Source organism: Anopheles stephensi, chromosome 2, assembly GCF_013141755.1.
Source record: "Anopheles stephensi strain Indian chromosome 2, UCI_ANSTEP_V1.0, whole genome shotgun sequence".
Classification (NCBI taxonomy): Eukaryota; Metazoa; Arthropoda; class Insecta; order Diptera; family Culicidae; genus Anopheles; species Anopheles stephensi.
Window position 1 is genome coordinate 7,486,091 of NC_050202.1, and position 22,013 is coordinate 7,508,103.

General features: G+C 45.6%; 1 protein-coding gene and 1 long non-coding RNA gene across 18 annotated transcripts in view; one reads left to right on the plus strand and one right to left on the minus strand.

Annotated features, from left to right (window-relative positions):
- Nucleotides 1–22,013, minus strand: part of LOC118505863 — a 36,007-nt gene that overhangs the window by 9,968 nt on the left and 4,026 nt on the right. For 14 of the 17 annotated variants that reach the window (XM_036042265.1, XM_036042267.1, XM_036042250.1 and 11 more), the window contains exons 3-7: nt 10,534–10,735; nt 3,402–3,413; nt 1,853–2,036; nt 983–1,045; nt 283–584 (exon numbers count right to left, since the gene is read on the minus strand). In XM_036042265.1, coding sequence (XP_035898158.1) covers nt 283–584; nt 983–1,045; nt 1,853–2,036; nt 3,402–3,413; nt 10,534–10,735 — 763 coding nt within the window. The remainder of the gene's footprint in view (nt 1–282; nt 585–982; nt 1,046–1,852; nt 2,037–3,401; nt 3,414–10,533; nt 10,736–22,013) is intronic. The other 3 variants (XM_036042261.1, XM_036042264.1, XM_036042262.1) reach the window with 2 other exon arrangements.
- LOC118505864 lies at nt 10,742–11,984 on the plus strand. Its single transcript, XR_004905458.1, has 3 exons — nt 10,742–11,315; nt 11,489–11,693; nt 11,785–11,984. It is a non-coding gene; the product is annotated as an uncharacterized LOC118505864 (long non-coding RNA).

A 22,013-nucleotide genomic window follows, 5' to 3' on the forward strand; every position in this document is an offset into this window, starting at 1 on the left:
TGTTTGTGTGTAAGTTATTTCATTATTTCAGTAGTAAGCAATGGTAATTGTATCTATTTCGAACCGTGTAAGTGTGCGTGTGTGTGTATTTTTTTTTCAAGCATAGTGATAGCCCGCCCTCTTCGCACCTTTCTAGGCAGTGGTAACGGACACAAAACTATAATCAAACGAAAGGGAATAATTGCGCAGGCTACACACTACACGCATCCTTTTTTTAGTTGTTGCAAATCTCGTACGTTTCAACCACGCGCCACACTACAGTACAAAAAGATTGTCCCTCACCTGCGGAAGGTAGGAAAGGCTCTTGGTACTCTCCGCGTACCGATTAACGGCCCGCAGCTCGTCCATGGTCATGTGATGCTGCGAGCCGGACCGCGTGTTGGACGATGACGAATGGGACGACGAGGAGCAGCTGGACTTTTGCACATTGAATATCCCTGGGCCTTCAAGCGACACAGAAAGCCGAGCGCATGATTCAAGCAATGAGTGCTCTGGAATGATGCCGAGAGATACAGCCGAGTTACCTACGTTCGGACCGCCCGTCGTCAATAGGGCCGGCGTTGAGTGCGATTCTTCCTGGGCGACTGTTTTGTGTTGTGTGTGTGTGTGTGTCCAAATGTGTAGCAAATGTCCAGCCAAGGTCCGGGCCGAAGTGTTGTCCAAAACGTCCAGGGTTCGGGATTCAACAGGCAGATGTTTCACAACCGTAGGGCAATGGAATTTTTTAAAAAGAATTAAAAAAAACAGTGGTTAAGAAATTTATAGGCGTATAGCACAAAGAGGTTTCTTTTTTTTAACTTTAAAAGCACTAATATCAAAACCAATACCGAAAATAAATACAAAATTTTATGCCACATTCTATTACACTACTGTTCTACGTTTACGCGACATAAACACATTACAATATTCGTACAAATTTTCATAATTATGTAGTTGTATTATCTAACAAAACGCATGGAAACAAATAGAAAAAGAAACATACTTAGACCCCATCGTTCGCATTCGCACTGTAGCCAGGTTTTTTCGGTCTCTAGAGCTAGTTTTACTGTGTCATTGGCAGTGTTCCAGCAGCGCGTTTAACGCAAACATTTTTCAAACATTCACGGGAGAGGGTTGTCACATCCGCGTCCAGTACGAAGATTCCCATGTAGCCGTCGTCGTCCGTTTGATGATCAATTCACGCACAGTGATGATCCAGCGTTGGAAGTCAGCCGAGTGGATGGATAGGCACGCACATACATAACACACAAAAACACGCACACACACACGCACATCACCATGGAGAAAGAAAAATTGTTGCACAGAAAACAGAGTTCGAATCAATAGGGAACGTTGTACAATGGTATGCAAGATCGTAATTTCATTTTATAGAGGAAAATGCAACAGATCACAAAAGAAATGGATAAAAAAATGAAGCAGCATGAGAGGTACCAATAACAAAAACATGAAAAAAGAAACAAAATAAAACAATGAAAAGAAACAAGAAGAAGAAAGAGAGCGATACAAAAAAAGACAAACAATTAGTAAACTAATGGAAACAAAATACTAAGTACTGAAATGTGCAGCGAGTGTTTTTGGGATCGTTTCAAAACAAAGGCGATATGAAACAAAAAAGTTATATTTAAAAATCGAAGCAAACAAAACAACAAAACCAAAAAACTAGTTCAAAATAATTGAAATCAAAACTATTGCCTTATTTCTACTTGGCCACATGCAAAAAAAACACTCGCACACATTCCGTTGACAAAATACAGCAGAAGAATCGTGTCTTCCTCAGTATCATGGTCTGTATTTTTCGTCAGCCTCCAAACTCCAAACTGCCCGACCATCCGGGGTCCGACACGCTACTTACGTGCATAATGCTGTTGCGCCGTCTTGCCTCGCGGCGGCGGTGGATAACGGAACGAGCATATCCATTCGTCTTGTACTCGCAGGACACGCCCGGTTACCCGTGCATAATACTCGTAGTTGACGCGTCCGAACAGATCACAGGCAGTGAATTGTTCTATCATCTGCTTCATTATCTTGGTCGCCACCTGTAAACGGCACACACAGACAAACGCTGGATAAGTGAGTGAAGCAAAGCAAACTGGACACGAAACAGGGGAACCCATAACAAATGTCACATTACGCTACTAGTTGGGGTACGAAACCTTCATATTAGACGACTGTGAGGTTTGGTGTAGCTAGGTAGCTAAACTACCTATGAACGTAACGCTTAAATGTATAATTAATATATAGACATCACTTCATTAAACGATTCAAGTTCGGAAGTTGCGGTGAAAGAAACGGGATGATTCAATAGAGGCATTACAAGACAGAAGAAAGCAGTTTTAAAGGGGACAGAGAGATGTGTCATAGTGAGAAAAGGAAGACCCATCAATAAAGACTTCAACATACAGATAGATAGATAGACTACCGAGAAGGAACAAAGAGCTACAAAGAGAGAGAGAGAGGACACTGGAAAGCTTAGAAGGACGTATTGTACGCATCAAGACAAACACTATAAACAAAGGACATGGATGTCTACACACAGTGGTGAGCAAATTCTACATCTGATGAATGAAAGAGTTTCGAAAGTGCTACGAGCTGAGAGTAACGATTTTATGGGCGAAATCGAACAGTATTACTAGTGACCCAGCACTAAGCCACAAATGGCATCACATTAGCCGTTGGGCAAGCACAACAGAGGCATCAGCCTAAAATGGCGAGCTTGCAGTGGATAGCAACATGAAAGACATGAAGAAGGAATAGGCGGAAAACGGACATATCATCGCACACTATCTACTAGAAACGAAACAATAACGTAACAGTGTGAAGTAGTAGTTCTCGGTCGACATACAACGAGTGAAGAGGATCAAAAGATCAAAAACAAACAAATATTAACGCCACAAATAATAGGTCAGCTCGCTAGGTTAACCTGCATGCATAAGATCGTGGTAGGGAGTAGCACTCGGGAATGTGCCACCGACCGACACGAAACTAACTTTCCATTTAAATATTGCTATAAAATATGGTCTTTAGTACAACGTTCTTTGGAAAGATACGGATATCAGTGTTTGGCGGTACGAGCAACCACATCCTGGATTGTACATGTACGTGTGATGAAAGGTGCAACAAGGCAGATGATTCTAATTCGTTAAATAAAACAATCTAACTTGTGTGTAAGAACAATATTTCTAAAACTCAAAACATTAACAACGAAAGATGTGTTTTTTTTTAATAATTTCATTCCAATCACAGATGAACATTAAAAGTGAACTTGCCAATATAAGGGAAAAAAACGAAAATAAAACCACTAGCAATTTCATGAACCATACACCGAATCAAACTGAAACATGTTCGTACAACCGGGTGAACAAACTAAACGTTTTATGCTTGCTTAATCGTCACCAACTTACGTGAACTTCCGCCTGTTAAATTGTGTTGTAGCATGTGGTTGATGTGTCGTTGTAGTTCGCGTTCGCGAGATTTGGGTTTTAATCGTTCGATGTGTCAAATTTGTGTATCCCGATTTGCAGTCGTAATGGCATGATTATGGTTTTGTGGCGATGCGTCGAGCGCGCAACGAGATGATTTGTTTGCCAATTGCACGTAACAAACCGTTTTGTTTGTTTTTCGTTTGTTTAGCGTGGTTGTTACACACGTGCATTGTGTTGTTCCCATATGTTTATAGCATGTATTCCCATCGTTTATAGCATAATTCAATAAAACGCAAAACGATCGTTGTACACACATACACGAATCGTGGCGAATTGATTAGACCATACAGACGTGAGGTTAGCGTGTGGGAATAGAGTTGGCACGAGGTTGATAGAGTTGTTGTTTTATTTATTTGGAAGTTGAACCGTGAGTTGAATGCAGTTATGTTTTTTTATTCAAGAGAAGAAAGGAAACAAGAACAAATAGAATTTGCTTTTAGAGAAAGGTGCCATCACATACAGGATTGCAGTTAAGCAAAATTTTGTAAAAAGGACTATCGAAGAAATATATTGCTATAAAATATATAGAATTTATATCGCTCCAAATTTGGTTTAAATTAAAGCGTGTTAAGAAATTGAAAATAAAGCTGTTCATATTGCACTATCCTATGTACAGACCGTAAAAATAGTTTCTTCCTTTAAAATTTTGCAACAAATAGCTTCCTCCCCCTCTCCTTCTCCTCCTCCTATTCACTTTCACGGGCGCTACGTAACCCAAATTTAATCTTCCATGACGATGCCATCACACAAGCGGTATTACAAAGCGTAAACACGAAAAATGAGCGGCTACAAATTCTTGCACCACACACTCGTGCGCGCTTCCAGCAAACTATTATGCTCACCACCATTGACCATTATTGCAGGAGAAACAGTATGGAATTTGCAAACGAAAAACGAAGAGAAACATAAATCCAACAAAACGACGAAAACAAAAACCTTTGCAATTAATAAATAGATACATCCACCACAGTACAACAACGACGGCGGCTATAGCGCAACGAGGAGCCCACACAACATTTAAACGAAACAATTATGTTCATTAGCTCATCGTTTCGGCCACCGATTTTTGTCTTGCCCATTACCGCCCCACGAATCGATCAAACGAAAATGAAACGTTTTATGCTCGTTCCGCCCGGTTCCGTAGCAGGCGGGAGGAAACTTGCATATCGAAGGGCTATGATATTGATGAATTTTGAACGGGAAGAATGTGGCACGCAAGTCAGCCACACGTTGGCACACGCGAAGGCCTAGGCTAGCGCACACATTCAACGAACCGTGGCAATAATCGAATCGACACCCAGGGGCCCCCGCGGGGTGGTGGCGCTTGGGTGCAATTTTTGCCTTTCCCATCTAACCCACTTCTCACTTCAAATTGCATAGCGTGGTGCGCGAGGTAAAACTGAAAGAGTTGTTACATTAAGCCGCCGGTGAGGCATTGTGCGCGCGCGCGCGCATACACCGCGACACCGTCGTGTGCCCATGCGCAGTCGCAAAACAATAGATTGTGGCGACCCGGTGGCAAGCGCAACCGGACACAGATAGCGCACACAGTGGTGGTGTGCTCGCTCGATTAAAAAGGGAGGACGATTTTTTAGCACAACTTTGATAGTTTTGGCCGTTCCGGTAGGATGGTTTGGGGCACCCACCCCTGAACTCACGCTGGCTGGCCGGTAGGTGCCCACAAATATGGCGGCCTAGAAAGTGCAGAACCCACCTTCCGAACAACACCAGCAGTGTACCCTTGTGCTGCACCAGTAGTGAAGGGAAAGTTTTGCAACTGGCGACAAACAAATATGTTTATGAGTGGCTCGAGCGCGCGCCCATTTCAGCGGTGTTGCGGCGGATGGATTGTTTCGTCCATGGTAATCCCGAAACCACTCCAACGGGTCACGGAATTCATGACCCATAAAGAAGGAAGGGAGAGCTCAAACGAACGATATGATTACAGCACCCGGGGTAAACTACCACTTACGATCTTCTGCTACCCGGTCTCACAAGCAGCAACATTATTCACTCATTATGCTCACCTTGATTTGGTGCACGCCGGTGGAACAAGAGGTTGGCGATTGTTTCACGGCACACGATGCACAAAAAATCCCATCGGCAGGGAGGAAAGCTATTAAACTGTTGCTTGCCTAAATGAAAGTGAATTATGCTACGCTTAAGTAAGCACACGCTCGCCCTGCCATGCCCTAAAACTTCGGTGCTAAACTCCTTCCAACGGACCAAGATTGTGCAGCAGCAGCAGCAGTAGTTTAGCGCCTCGGTACGTAACGCGCAGTGGAAGTGTTTAAGGGACCCGTTGGGCTGTCGGTAACTTTCACTTCCGATTCGATCGTCCATCAAACCCGGATGGAGCGAAGTAATAAGGAAGAATGAGTTTTAAAAAATCCGTGAAGGTGAGCTTTACCATTTATTTCAGCCATACTATTTAAAGCAGTAAGCAATGAGCAATAATTCATTAATATTCATTGGATGGTGATTAACAAACGGTAGATGCATCCCAGGAAAGAGTCGTGCAATCTCTACATGTAAAACCGATATTCACAGAGCTATACTTGGATTTGTTTGTTCCGGGACCGATATTCGCTCATTTATGACAATATAGCAAAGGACTTGATCATGGACTTCATGGCATACAAGGACAAATCCCAGACTTGTATACTTCAACAGATCAATTGAAGTTCTTGATCATGTCCTCACGATGATTCGAGATGTTAATATATGATCAATAATTTTTGGAAGAAAATATTAAGTTAAGAACTAGACATAGTAATACTCAGAATAACTCGACTAGCCAAAGATCTCGACCTATACCAGAGAGCCGACTTCCCAAACCATGCCCTTAATCTCACGTGCAATAACATAACAAACAAGACCTCTTTAAACCAGATTGAACCCAAAGATCTGACCTCCAGAAATGTGCACCAGATCCATCCCCACAAATCCAATCTCATCCTACACAGGTGAAACAGTCGATCTACACTACCCCCAGCAGGTAAGTTCCTTGACGAGCGCCAAACCAAAAACACAACCTCCTAGGGTTTTTGCCTCGAGCAACACACATCAGCAGTCAAAAAGTCATTCCGACATGCCTCGTACGACGACGACGCGCTAAACAGCGGTTACGGCGAACAAACAAACAAATGGACGAACAAATTGCGGCGCCAGCACGATTACGCGCACAAGGGGTTTGACGTCAACGCAAAAAACCGTCACCAGTCGACGAAAATGCCCTGCCTCCGATATCCTGAGGCGTGTGAGAGTAAAGGGCCGCCCTTTGGCGATGGCGAGAGACGTACGTGCAACAGCATCATCCCCGAACTGCAACACCGCGAAGATGGCAGCGACTGCATGTGTTGTACATATTGACACGGTGCACTATTTCTCACCGGGTGCTCGGGAGCGTCTCGGGAGGTGCGCGCACAGACACACACAGACAGAGGCTGGCCGACATTCAAACAAACAACCTTGTCACTTCGAACTGCATATCATCGCGCCGCGTGAGCTCTCTCCCCAGAGCCCGGGGCCGCCAAGCAGCTGCTGCTGCTGCCATCCGTCAATTGAGGTGTGCTTGTACGCATCGCTTCCTGGCGACATTTTAGCCGACGTTGAACTATTGCAGTATAAGTACACGAAAAGTAACCGATTTAGTAGTGTTAAACCCTGTTAACTACTCAATTTTCCCGCTTCAGAGCGCTTGCGATCCAGACAGAAGCACGCACTATCGTATGAGTTTCTTGAGGTTTTTGTGACACAGTCCGAGGCTTGCTACTTCATCTGCCACGACCCCTCTGCATGTGTTTAAAAAAGACGCATATTGTACAGGAAAAAATGCGCAACCATAAATCAGCCGATATCCGCAACTTTCCGGTATGCGAAGAGTGCAGCAAGCCGTGCAGCAAGGTGCCGCTTTTGAAGAGTTTGTTTAGTAAAAAAAGAAAGGCAAATAAAAACATCGTCTAATCAGTGAAGCTTGAAGCGCTTGAACGAAGCGTAACAACAGTTGCGTTGTGTAACTCATTTGGTAAGAAAAGTATCAATTTCTTCATATCCAGCCGACCGTGTTTTGTTTTGCGATCGTGCGCTGTATTAATATACAATAAATCAATATTTCTGTTAAATATTAGTTTTCCTCCAGCAGGTGACCTTCCACAGACCGGAGACTCATCAACGCGTTTAAAAAAAAGTCAAAACTTCATATCATCAATACACGCGCGCCTGGGAAAACACTTGACTTTCGGTTGTTTCCCCCCAAAAAAAAAAATCACCTTCGAGTGGTCACGTCCGCTAAGAAGCTAAAACGCCACACAAAAAAAGCCATATTTACGACACTGCGAGGATAAAGTGAGAGGCCCAAATGTAGGCAGAGAGAAATTGTGAAAACAAACAGATGGCAAAACAGAACGCAATGGTGGATTGTTTTCCAGTAATGATGGGCAGAAGAGATCTCACCTCGCGCACCAACGTCGATCTCGAACATCAGCTTCCTTCCTTTCTCTGACACTGATAAAGAAGAACACAAAAACGCACGCCAGCTACGGACAGACGGAAAATGGCAATCGGTAACTCGGTAAGAAAATCAAAGCGAGACAACTGCCACTGCTACCGGCGGCCACATGATGTACCGGAGCATTGCCAATCGTGGAACATTCGCTTTAAGAGGAGCAAACGGAGTTGTAGACCCTGAACCGTTGGTCCCTCTATTTCGCGCTCTGGTTGCTGCTCATCGCAACTCGTCCGGGCCATCAAAAGTGGCTGACACAGCAAGTGTAACAGTTCCGTAGAGCTGGGTATAAATCATCACGCCTTCGGATGGATTGCATGATGATACCAGAATTGATAGGAAAGTGTGACCTCGGAAGGTGTAGACGTGTAGACGATTCCACCCATCGAGGACAGACCTGGTTTCTGTTGAGGGAGGTGTTGATTCGTTTCCTTGCGGACTGGCTTGTTTCCGATTTTCATGTCATAATTGCTACCGTTAGTGAATCAACAAATTAAACTAAAAGGTAAAACGATCAAGAATTTTTGGGAGTTCAAATCCCATCCATCTTTGGGTTCAAATCCCATCCAGACCGCCTCCCCGTACGCAGGGCTGGCCCCTTTGCAACGGGTAAAATCACATCGCAGAGAGTCAAGAAATGGCAGGCCGAAACCTCTCGGGGTTTTAGTGACGGTTCTGCCGTGTGAAGACCGGTTCCGTTATCGCCTCAACCACCGGACCACCCCAAGCTCTTACTTAACTGAAAACCACTTAACTGAAACCAAACATTAAACGCTTCCTGATGTGCATCAATAATGTTCGTGAAATTGCATTGCACTTAAATAGTGTTTCAATGCATTCAGGCTCAATCTCTTTGCCATTTAATTTTCTTCTCGCAAATGCACGTTAAACCGCTGTTACGTATTTTTTATTCCAAACCATTCCTGTATCCTAAACCATTCCGAACCACCAACTCATGGGAAACCCCACTTTTATTTCATGCCATTTAAGTTGTCTTGTCGTTTATTCAAACCTTCGAATCGTGTAGCAGATCGATCGCTTCTCGATCCGAAATCACCCAAAACCCGTGTTTGAATTTATGCATCTCGCGCAATTACCCGTCCAAAGGCGGTTACGTCGCTGCAAGCAGCCCACACAAAATGTATCAATTTTCCGGACCCCGGTAACGTAACCGGTACACACACACACACCCGTGCTCTGCAGTGGTTGGGAAGAAGAAGCTGGAAAAAAAACGGCAGCAGCAATCAAAAAACCAATTGCAAACGTAAGCATATAAAAACACCGTCCGAAATGCACGATCTAATAATCGGGTGCTGTGTCCGAGAGACCGCGGCAAACCTCATTCATCTTTCCTCCTATTGCTCGAGCTCAAGCCCATAAGCAACGGCCAAAGAGCTAAGAGTTGCCCCAAAACGATTAAAAATCGGTTCCAATCGCGATCGTGGAGATCGGGTGCAGCATGATATTACCACGAACAACAACAACACAAAAAGCGCTTCGCGGCACCGTACACATCACATCACAACGGGCTCCGCCGTCGTAGGTTTGTGAGGATGGTGGTGGGTGAAAGTCAATGCGTCCACAACCAGCACAAAACCGAAATCGGGAAGCTAATTCGCTCGTGATTCGATAATATGTGTCTGTGTGTTTGAATTGGGGTGGGTGAGCTGAGTGGGTGAGCCAGTTTCTGTTGTGCGTCCCGCCGGTGTTCGACATCGAAACAACCGGCGAAAGATTATCGCATCATCTTTAACCGATGGTTCAGGCTGGGGGCCTGCAGTAACCGAATTGCATGATATACTTCCTTCTGGGAAGGAGGTTTCTTTCTCTTCGCTATGGGAAATCTCCAACGCTTTATCGACACCGTGCGCACCCATCAAGCAGATGATGATGGCCAAAAAGGAGGCTTAAAATGTTGCTAACGGCCAACGATCAGTACACACGCCCGTCGATCGATGAGGCGTTATGTTGTGGAGCTTGGAGCATCACACCCATTTCTATCCTATTTCGATCCGCACCGCCAGCATCTACCATTGGCACTCTCTGTGTTGATGGCGGGATGTGTTAGATAACATCGAAATGAAAGAATCACAACAAAGGGTGTAGCCACACATTTACAAGTTCAGCTGTTTGTGAATGATCAACTAGATTCAAGAGGCAAAGAAAATTGATGTGTTACAACAAATGATCAAACATTTGATAAAAAAAAACCTTTAGAAAAAGGCATGACGGTTCAATTTGAAATTAATTACCCGCCATTATTCGAAGAGCTTCTAATGTCACCTCTGTCACACAATCAATATCTGATGATATTTAACTCGTTGCTTATATCTCTTTTTGAACATATCTTGGTAAAATGAGCAATTGCGCCTACTTTTACACGGCACACGGGCACCAAAATACCAACCACACAACTGGGGATAAAAACTCTACTACCATCAACCAACCAATAACCCCCTGTGCTCTGCACAAAGAAGCTCAAACAAATGCATACGTCGACCACCGGACTCCACTCGCTTTTTTAACACACGCCACAATACTCACCTTAAAACGCAGCACATCCTTCATCCGTGCCGTTTTGCCGTCGCTGACACAGGACTGGAAGAAGCTGGGCGCCACCGAGACTCCGAGCGCTTCGCTCGTCATGCCCGTTTCGGCGCGTTCGGAGTTGCTGGCGATCACGCGGAATGTTCCAAACAGCAACACCAGCAAACGCTGCGTGTGGCCTGGCAGTGACATAAGTAGTCTAGAAAGCATGGACGAGAGTGAGAAAAAAGGATTTAAAATTTGATTCTTTACAGTGTAATGAGCTATACATTTTTTTAGTTGTATTCATTATAAAATGTTATATTAATTTGTTTTTTTTTTATTAGAAGAGTTTACAAGCATGCCTAGGATCAGTATTTTATCCGATCAACCAACGCCCCCAGGAAAGAATTCCCATCTTGTAAACAACGTCATACTGTCTAGCGAAACACCGAGCGCGCGGGTTCCATCGGTTTCATCGTACCGATAATGTTGAACACTGTTTCCGGTTTATCTCTCGACAATTTAACACCCCTCCCCAGTTATGCCGACACGATTCAACGACAAAGTTGAGCGAGGAAACACAACCATTGCCATAAATACCGCGTGAGATGCGGTTTGTAGTCGCAATGTCTGTCGGAAAGGTTTCGTACGATCGTTTACATTTTTAGCTCTTCTTTGACTTGAAGGTTTGCGTTGCCGTTTTGTTGATCGACAAGCTTGTCCAGCTTCGATTTGCGTTCACGTGCAAATAAAATTGAACGCAAGACTTGGCTGACTCTGTTGTAACAAGAAATAAGGTACAAAAAGTTGTAGACGAGATTTGAATCCTAAACAGAGATTTGAATCAATCAAAAGTGTGAACGAGTAAAAGGGAGAAGTTTAAGCAAACTAAGCAGATGGTTGGGGCCCTGAGCTTTCAAGGGACCCGTTCATATAGGCAGAAGCATAAATTCCTTTAAACTAATTACAGGATCATGGAAGCCTCGATCATTTAGAGGGCCTGGTCTCAATAAGCCCGGTGGCCGATGCGATAGCCACAACTGTAGTGTGAACTCCCTAAGGGGACTCTTGTAACGTCTCCTCTTGGACTTTAACTATGGCCCAGTCAGCAGATTCTACAGATCTACAGATTCAACAGATTCTACAGCAGAGTGACTTGTTCCGCCACTGATTGAGTAAGTAAACGTAAACCCACATAACTGAATGAATCCTGAAAGGGATTAGCTGATTTATACCAAAAACAATTAAGAATATCTTCAAACATAGAGTTCTTGACGACCATCGTCCTAAACCCGATTTGGATAGCAGTCACGTTTACGTGAGCTGTTCCAATCCATCCCCAAAAACCCCGATAAGCATATTGGAGTTAAGCGATGACATCCCGCTTAAATACACGACACCATGTCCGATAAACCACGCAAAACATTTTGCAATCTTCAGCCGACCGGCACACGACCGAACACACCTCGAAGGGAAGGAAGCAAAGACCGGGCTTACAAAGCAAAACAGAATGAAAAGAAATCGCCAGGAACACACTACGGAACACCACGACACTATATACATCGCATTACCGGTTTCTACAACCTCGTCTACACAAGCTGCCCTTGAAGGTACCGTCGACTGTCGAACGATGCAACATACATTTGGCGGACAGTAAACACACACACACAGGGGGCAAAGCACAACAAGGGGGAAGAAGATGCCAGTTTCTGGTCTGTCCCGTCAACAAGAGGGCCCTTGTTGCAATTTACTATCAGAATGGTTTTTGGCGCGATAAGATTAGATAAGAAACCATTCACCAGAGCTGGCGTGAGTATCTCGTGTGTAGTGACTGCCGGCATTGCCTTTTTTCTGTTTGTCTATCTTACTATTGTAGAGCTATTGCGACTATGCTTAAGTTAACGGGGTCAATTTCTTAGAGCATCAGAAATTGTAACAGTTCTACATATTCCAAGTTGCTTCCAAAGATACCTTTAGGAAATTCAACATTTGAGATTTGATTAAACTTGGCTTTAACTCAAACTTAAAAATGGCGTCCGCGAAGATCAAGCCTTCAAACCAAGAAAACTATTGAATCAGCTGTCTACACAAGCTCAGTATTCCGTAGAAATTGTTGAAGCACTTCAAGAAAGCGAATGATAAACCACAAAAAAAAACGCCGATTCCAAAAGACTTCCCGATCCGAAAGCAAAAGTACATCATTTGGAGTATCGGAGTTTCGTCGAGCCACTCTGTCATTAAGCGTTAAATTATACGTCTTCTGCATGTATGATGATACATTCACATCTTTCTCGCTCATTGCACACGATTCTCGATCCGGATGTACAACCGCAAAACAACAGCCAGCCTGCCAGTCTCACTCAAAAGCTACTGCGCGCTTATATCAAATTGGTTGAAATTAATGGTTAGTAGTGGCCAGCGGGATTGTGGAGACATCCATGACAAAACTAAGGTCATGGAATTCGCTTTCACTTCCACGTGGACACAGTATTGTGTTAAAAAATAAATGTGGCTAGTCTTCTCCACCACAAACTCTAGAAAAGGGAAACTATACCCGGCGGTGTGATTGTGCTGCGCAAGAATCAGCACGCCGCTAGACCAGTAGAATGCAATTATCTATTACACTTTCACTCTCCAAGGTGTTTGCAGAGGCAAATAATATCCAGGTTCTAAGAATTTCAAGCAGCTCCGGAAGGCAAAAGTACTTTTTAACGCTGCACAAGTGGAAGGGGTTAAATTAACGCGATATAATTAGATTTAATGGTCAATCACTTAAAAGCAATTCCATTGCCGATGCAACAGACGTGCAAAAACTTATCGGATCCGGTGAATGACGGGGAGTTATAATTACCGCGCACTGCAGGCACAGACTGTCTGGCGACGACGACGCCGTGAGCACGCTCGAGGACGTTCAAGAACGCTTCGAGCGAATGTTGTTTTGAAGCAGCATCTCCTACCGTTTGCTACAATTAGTGGTGAGTTTTGTCATCAAATACTCGAACCATCGAAGTTTATCATCAGTTTTTCTGTGTCCCTGTGGCATGCTTAGAACACAACCACAGAAAATTGGGAGAATCGAGGGAACAGCCGTAAAGATATTCGTACGACAAAATATCACCATCGTACCAAGTTGGCACCCGGCATCAGACAGATCTGCCGACAGACAGGTTGCCACCAGTTGATCCTACAGCATGACGACGCGAAAACGTCAACATCCGTCCATCTTCGTCATCATCGCTTCACGCTCTGGGTGTCCTTCTTCGGCTTCGCACAGCCGCACGGAGCACAGGAGCAAAAATCCCTCACCGGCAGAGCATCGTCACCGAAAACCACGTGAAGGTTTTTCTTTCGTTGGTGCGAATGGAAAATGTAACAAACCGTAGCAGCCGCGCAACCGTACACGGAACACCCGATGGCAGCAGCAGCAGCACACCAGACCGGAGAGACGTGACCCCCGGGGGAAATCGATAGCTGTCGGCGACCTCGTCACCACCACCGACATCCGTCTTCTTGAGGAGCGCGTACACCGGAATGGATGCTAGCCAATCATGGACGGCAACGGAACGCACCCGGTGTCTAGAACATCCAGTCTCCCGGCACACAAATGTGCTCGCTCTCTCGGATTTTTTGACAGTTTGGTGAGACAACCGCAGCTAATCCGTCCCTAAACGGACCAAAGATAAAAGAAACGCTCACCAAATGGTGATCTCCGTGTTAAGATGTTTAAATTACCTGAAGAAATTCCGTAACTCTTGTTCCAATAATATTAGATATTGTCTAATGTCAAATCCAAACTACGTCCTCTATCTCAGTTGAGGTGTCGACAGAGAGGCCTGCAAAAATCATGCCCGTTGAGAACAGAGCAGGTCGTCTACAAAACGCTGCACACAACAGCACCGGCACTATAAACGGTGGAAAAATTAACCTCTTAATTAAGTTCAATTTTACTACCCAGTGTTGTGTGTTTGTCGACGAGGCCGTTCCTGTGGTTGGTCTCCAACTTCACCGGGGAATGCTCGTCTGTGGTGACGCGTTGTGCCGACACCACACCGTTTAGCTGGTGGTTTTTGACAGACCGACGACTCTTCCGTTTACTCGTCCGCGCATCTACTCCATTTACACTTTACCTTCCCACCTACTGTCGATGATGATGATGCACCCGGGACACACCCCATAACTTGCCACAGCTTCACCACACACACACATTTTGGCCACGTTAGCAGACAACGTGTTGCCGGTGCGATGAGTGATGGACTAATCGAATCTAGTTACCGACGCACGTTTCTGAGGTAATTTTTTTCCTGTTGCGATGTGAGGTAGGACGAGTAAAATTATCGCAGCAAGTGGATGCATCAGTGTTGGGGAGATTCAATCATTGAAACCCACACTTTTCGAAACCCCCAGTTACGGAATTCAGACATAAATTCTTATCGAGGGACTTGGAAGCTTCGACGTAACTAGCCCAATTTAGTATGACACTCTCAGTCGTTCGTGAATGCAGATCACGAACGGACTCAGCAGCAGAGTACTCTCCAAATCTGGACTGAAACAATTAGCATTCTCATTCCTTATCAAATTCACCACTCCACGTCACGATTGCTCAGTAGCGCGCGCACACACTACCAATCATGGAGCAGAAGAACTCCTTGTAAGTGCATGCATATCTGCGCACACTTTACCATTTCATTTGGCAACAGCGTGCATCTAGTAATAACGGCAGGCGCCGAGCCTCGCGTCTGGCGTGCGTAACCGGAGCTGCGCGACTATGGAAGTATGGCCCGACAGAGGCGCATGTTGGCACACCACTTATCACACTTGTCGTGACAAATGGATGCAATGTCCACTAATGGACACAGATCGAGCAGATCCCATCACCGTCGCCATCGTGCACATTTTGTATTGCCCCGGTGTGCCGGTCGTCGATCGTCCTCCTCTTTTGGGATGAGGTGCACAGTGCTAATGTCTCGCCGATGGGTGGCTGGGCAAGACGTGGACGCCGCACCGAAAATATCACCGTGTCACTGCGTGTAACACACATTTCGCGATGCAGTTAAGCGCATTGCCGGCGTGTCTCCACGAAAAACAAGATCCATCCATCGCATGGTGCGCGGACCAAGAAACCAACAAAACCTACACATCAAATCCCATCACCCGTCCCGTACCGACCGCTCTCGGGAGACGGCTGTGGAGTTCGTTGAATTAGAAACTAAACGGGCGTATCAGATCGGTGCTGTGCGACCAGGTGCATCTAAGCAGGGTGCGGTGAAGTTGCTCGTGCGGACCACTAGAACAGTCGACACGGTCGACCCTTTTGCTCTGAACAAGCAGCAAGAAGTTGTCGACAGGTCAGGCTAGGCAGCAGAAGTAGGGGAAACTATTTCAACAATTTACAACCGCGCACCACACTCTCGGCTGCACAACCAAATGCGGTTGGGACCCGTGAAGCTGCAAGATCCTAGGCATTCGGGGAACCAACCGTGACCCTTGTGCATGCACGCTTGCCCTGCCAACCGCACACCCGAAACGCTCCCTGAAGCTTGCAAGTAGTATGTTCCCTTCCCATTTTGGGACACGCCGTGTGCTACGTTGGACGAACCGATCCACACACTCACGCGTCAGGTGATCGACAGCAGGAGGGACGAAAATCCTTCACGCGACACACTTGTGCACGTCAGATGCAAAACAAATTATGACGCCAGCAGTAGCGGCGCAACTATAATCCCCCTTTAATCTGCTCTCAATGATCTGCTGCCTGCTGCGACGTCCGCACGATTATGCAGGAATGATAGTTAAATGAAACCCACCCTTGTTTGTCTTACAGCTGGGAGCAGATGATGTTCTGCGTCGCTCGAAGGTGTTTGGCAAAAGATATAGTTTTAAGTTGTGGATGTCGTCCGCACGGCGGTGTTTCCGTGTACGATACTCAATCACGATCCTTATCAGCGATGAGCCTCTCCCCAGTTTTGGGACATCGTAAATCGCTCTATTTTTAAAGCATGCCGTCATGCTGCATGTAGCGCGTTCGTCTTACCGCGCAGCCCCCATCAGTCATAAACTGGCGCCCGGATTTACGGAAACACGTGCACATACATGCACGCGTCAACAAGGAAAGGTAACTCTACCCTTCGGCTCGGGGCCGATACGTTTCGGGGGGGAAGAAAATTTCGTACAATGCTGCCCCATTGTGCATTGTGTTATTTGTCAAACTGGCTTGCACCGAATTGGCACACAATCACTTAACCAAATATAGAGACATTTACTGCGTCCAATATGTCGTAACGGAGGAGGCCGTACCTTGAGATGTGCTCAGACTTTAAAGATGTTAACTTGTACATACATGTACAAACTGACTAAGCTACCGTTTACAGTGATTAATTGTGTGTTGACTGAGTAAAATATTGAGGCATAGCAGTTGCTCTGTGTGAATTCTAAAAGTTCCCTCAAATCGCAACTTCAAACAGTGGTTCTGTTTGTTAGAATCTCCATCCGCGACCTTCTACCAGATAAGCGAGAGCTCTGCCTGCTCTGTCTCAGTCAATTGCCTTCACGACCACACGCTACCTACGCCCATTAGCGGTTTCACATACCGGTGATACTAGCTTCATCACCCCTACGCACGCCACCCTTCCAAAGTCAGCCGTTGCACCTCCGCAACTGCAACTGCTAAACAAACACAGAAAAGTGCGAAAAACCAACTGAAAACCAGTTACAGCAAATAGCCATCCACTACCGGCGGAGACACGAGTGCGCTTTGTACATTCCTTGCCCAATAGTTTTCCAGAGCCGGAAAGCTGGTGAGAAAATCGAACCGATCTTTCCAACCGTAAGCTTCCCAAGCACGCAATAATATCACTTTAACATTGACCGACTAAGGTCAGCGTACTTCTGCGCTCCCTTCTGCCGATCACACTCCGATCCGAGATTGGGTCCGCTGCTCGCGGGGAGCAGTTATCAAATTAAAATCAAATAACAAAGACATTGCTCCGTCTTTGGTGTGAAACACTTCTTCGCCCAAACCTTCATCCCAAAAACGGGAGTCACAACACAACAATAACCGAGGCCCAGCAGCTAAGCCAGTGGTACCGAGCTCGGTTCGGTGCGTGTTGCAACCGCAATGCTTCGCATACCATTTGGTGTTGGGCAACTCGGCTAGACCTGACTGTAAATTGGGATGACCCCATCAACCAGCTGCTGCTGGCCCTAATAAGGCAATCTAGGCATAACTGAATTGAAACCAGCACCAGAATTGTGCTTCTTGAATTGTGGTCATTCTTTGTCTGCAAGCTCGATGCTCAACGATATCGTTTTAAAATCTTTCTCAAATTCGTCTTCTATGACTCAGACATAGACACTCGGCAAGAAAATCGCACAACTAAAGGAAAGAGATACAGTGCGATCTCCAACGCCATCCCTTTGGAATTCATTTAGTGCCATAAAAATGCATTCCTCCAATGGCCGTCCCCGTGAGGGTGGTCCAACTTCGGCCCCTCGCCAACTTCGACGATTCGTTCCCAAAGTGCCCCCCCACGAAGTATGACTTATTGCCCCTATGACTAATCGAGTTATAGCCAAAACAATAAAAAAAAGTTTGTGCAACATGACGGTGCATGCAGACAAAGGCGCAATGGACAACCGCATGCTCAACGGCTTTTTTCATTCCTTCAATCCAACGCCCATTTATGATTTGGAACTTCTCGTTTGACGGGAGGAATCAAGACTACTAGGCAGCAGTGCTACACATCATCTCAACCTCCTTCTCCTTTTCCACAAGAATACGAGCGGCAATAAACACCGAGCAAGCGAAGTAGAGAAGGGTTAGAGAGGTTGCTGCCTTTTCTATTCTTACCCAACCGGCTACATGACTTCCCACACACACACACACACACAAGAGAGCAAAAGCATAGAAATATGTCTAGCAAGCCGGGGCACAAACTGCACAAACACGGGGTGCATTGCTCGCCACAGCAGTACCAACTAGGTCAGTATCCACAGCCGATTTTAACAGCTCCTCACAACAGCACCAAATGTCGATATTGTGTAAGCAAACCCGCCAGAGCACTGCACCACGTTCGTTGGAATCGTCTTTCCAAATTGAACAACGAACGGAGAAAAAAGGGCCGATGTGCTGCAGCACAACGCCTTCGAACCGTACAACCGCACCAAAGTTGCATTCACCACCACACACACACACACACATCTGTTATCGCTTTAGCTGCAGTTGCGACCGGAACCCTTTCGCCAAGCCACGACGACGACCCCCTGAAGAGTGCTCCCCCTGCACGAAGAAGATTGGACAACGTCAACCGATCATATACTATTTCTTGTGCGAGACAAATTCCTGGTCATAAAACCTTCATCCTATTGCTCGCGCCCTCAGTGGATGAGCTAGGACTGGGCGCGGGCGCACAACGACGACGACTTTCTGCATTGCATTGCTCATTGTAAAAAAGCCGAAGCAGCGGACAAGAGATTCGGTGGCAAGCGTATTAGGCGGATTTTTGTCCGCCCGGCGTCGTCACGATAGCAATCCCATTTCTCATCCAACAACTGTTAAAGGTTTAACCGGTAGACGGGGAGAAAAGGTTCTATTTTTATCAGTTAGTTCTGAAATGCAACAGAACCGTTGAACATCCACCAAGAACTTATTCTCCCTGTGACGCACACAGCTCGTATGCATTATTTGTGGTCTATTTGATGTTGGAGCGCAAATGACATTCTAGTGAGTGATAAGGCGGTGTCGTACGCTATCCTGCACTTTGAAGCGAAATTAAATTAAACCTACTTTAAGCATCGTATCCATACGCGCGGAGTCATGAGTATTCTGACCGTTCTATCAGAAACCCCATCGCGACTGGGTTTTCTGTCCACGGCACAGAGCAGCTCTGGTGGACCCATGCCATTAACTGGTGGAATGCAAAGCTAGCCTCTTCCCTTCCTGTGGTTTGCAGCTGGAGCGTTCGCCAATTGTGTGCTGGTCTTCTACCGAGCGACATACGCACAGCAGGCAACACAAAAGAGGGCGTCATTATGGAAGCACACCGTAAACACTAACCAGTTGATTGATATTATTAGATGTTTGGGTTGAATTGAGATTCCTCCTACTCCAGTGAGGATTGTGCGTATGTGTGTGAATGGTATAACAGTCTTGATTGGAGAACATGGTTTGCATTTTTGCTCCCTTTCAAGAGGCTGAATGAACTACTGCTCCACCGAGTCCGTCGAGTGGGCTTATGCTAAGTAGTGCTCTGCCGCTACTCCGGGTAGGCCCCGTCGTGTTCGCCTTTTCTCAGGGCCTTTGACGTATGGTGACGGGTTTGATTGGAGGGGGACAGCCAGGCTAACAAAGTCAGGCCAACATCAATTCGCTTAGGGAGTTTAGCCGGCTACTCCACATTCCCGTCATCGAAGCCATTAGGCTAACGAAATGCAACAGGTGCCCGTAAGAACGGAGAATTACAGATTGTTACGGTGAGCCGTAATCATTTATTCAGTATGTTGAATGCTGGCTTGGAGGCAGCATTATTGGATGTACTTGTTGTGTAGTAAATTCTCTTTTACATACCCAAATGCATCTTTTACATACCCAACAGATAATGAAATGGAGGATGTCCAGAGTGAAGCCTTGGGAATATTCTAAATACAAACATTTTTTGCACCTGAAACAAACCAGTCGAAGAACTAGGTTTGTAGAGTTGTTCGAGATCTTGTTGCTTCTGACTAAAAGCGAGAAACATCCAGTGAGGGTCCTCTATCATTCTTATACCTTCGTACAACTCTGCAAAGAACATCCTCGACAAGATGGCCATTATTGTACAAAATTCCCAGTAAAAGTCGTCCATGTTTTAGCTCCAAACTATCCCTCAGAACGAACTACAAAATTGGTCTTTTACTTATTAAATATGCACAAGCTGTTCTGCCAGCCAAATTAGCAGACTAATGATACACCAAGCGAACATATTGAGGTTTTGACACCAACAACAACAAAAAACATTTCATAACCATTTCCCCACAAATTACACCGGAAGTGAAGCCCCGATTGCGATACAGCCCAGCGCGACTCGGTTCCATTTCGCTAATTCTGAACCTACTCCGGAGTTTCGGCGCTTCGTTCGTTCAACTTTGGTGCCACTAAAACACACCATAATAACAGACAAGACGACTAGTCTAACGCATCATCTCTGTTTTTTTTTTTTCGTTGCTGGAAAACGGAACTGAGTGAACGGTGTTCCTCGCCAAAAAGCCTTTCGGAACAACTGTCCTTCCAGCCAAAAAACATAACACAACAGCAGAGACAAACGAGCGATGGGCAGTAGCAGCAGTAACATTATTGCAATGCGCAAGCTTCGAGAGGAAAGTAAACGCTAGCCAAAAAAAAAACAATAAAGACATTAGCACGCCGCCGATGCACAGCAGCAGCCCCAAAGCGAGAGACCTTGTGGTGATTTTTTTGTTTTATCTTTACAAATGCGGCGATTCGCTTAGTGATCACGTATAAGGCCAACAACAACCAGAATGAATCTACCGGTGGCCAGCCGTTTGGGGTGCCTCCATAACCGAAAGCTGAAGCTGATATCTCGATTGTCGTTTTTTTTTTTAATGGCAAAGAAAAACGGCTGCGAAAAACCCAGCGGTTAGTTGAGTGGTGAGAAACAGACCGACAATAAATAAAACGCAACGCGCTGCGCTTTTCTGCCATTTTCCGACGACAATATGACGGCTTGCACAACTGCGGCACATGACCACTGCAGGCATAGGAAATAGTAATCGCTGCCTTTCGTGACTAGCGCCGCGCGCGCTCTCTTACTACATCTCACACGGTTCATTGATGAAATGAGTTGGCAAACGTGAACTGACGAAAAGCCTTCACGAAAAGTGATGCTCGGTTTGATAATTTCTTTAACAGAAATTTTATACATCCACACATGTGACTCAAAGACGCAAATTGAGCGAAAACAAAAATTCGCACAATCTGCTACCGGTACAACGTACCGGTGATTCATGGCAAGATATGTACTACCGCAATCGGTTTACCTTAATGTCAACAAAGAGTAGTGGTAGAAAGATTGGACCGATTCGGTGCAATAATGGTGTCGGCCCGCTTCCAGTCGCTTGCTTTGCCGTCTCAACCGAACATGACACATAACTAGCTTGTTTATCACACACCGTGACATCCTGTTTATCACTTCCTAATACACGCCATATGTAACGATTGGCAGAGCCGAGAAGCGCAACCGGCATGTGTGGTCTCTCTTCCCACGACAAGCCCCCGTCACTTGGCCGGACGCGGCTGGGTTTTATCTCTAACATGGCAATCTTTCATTTTTTTAAACGTGTTATAAGAACAATAAAAAAAGATTCGCTTCTTCAAGAGAACCCTGGTGCTGGAGAGGTTAGTAATATGGCCTCTTGAACTAGAAATAGAATCTCAATTCGGGTTCTTCTTCATCTTCTTTGTCTCTACAACCTCAAGAAGCATTGTATTCCCATCATTACTG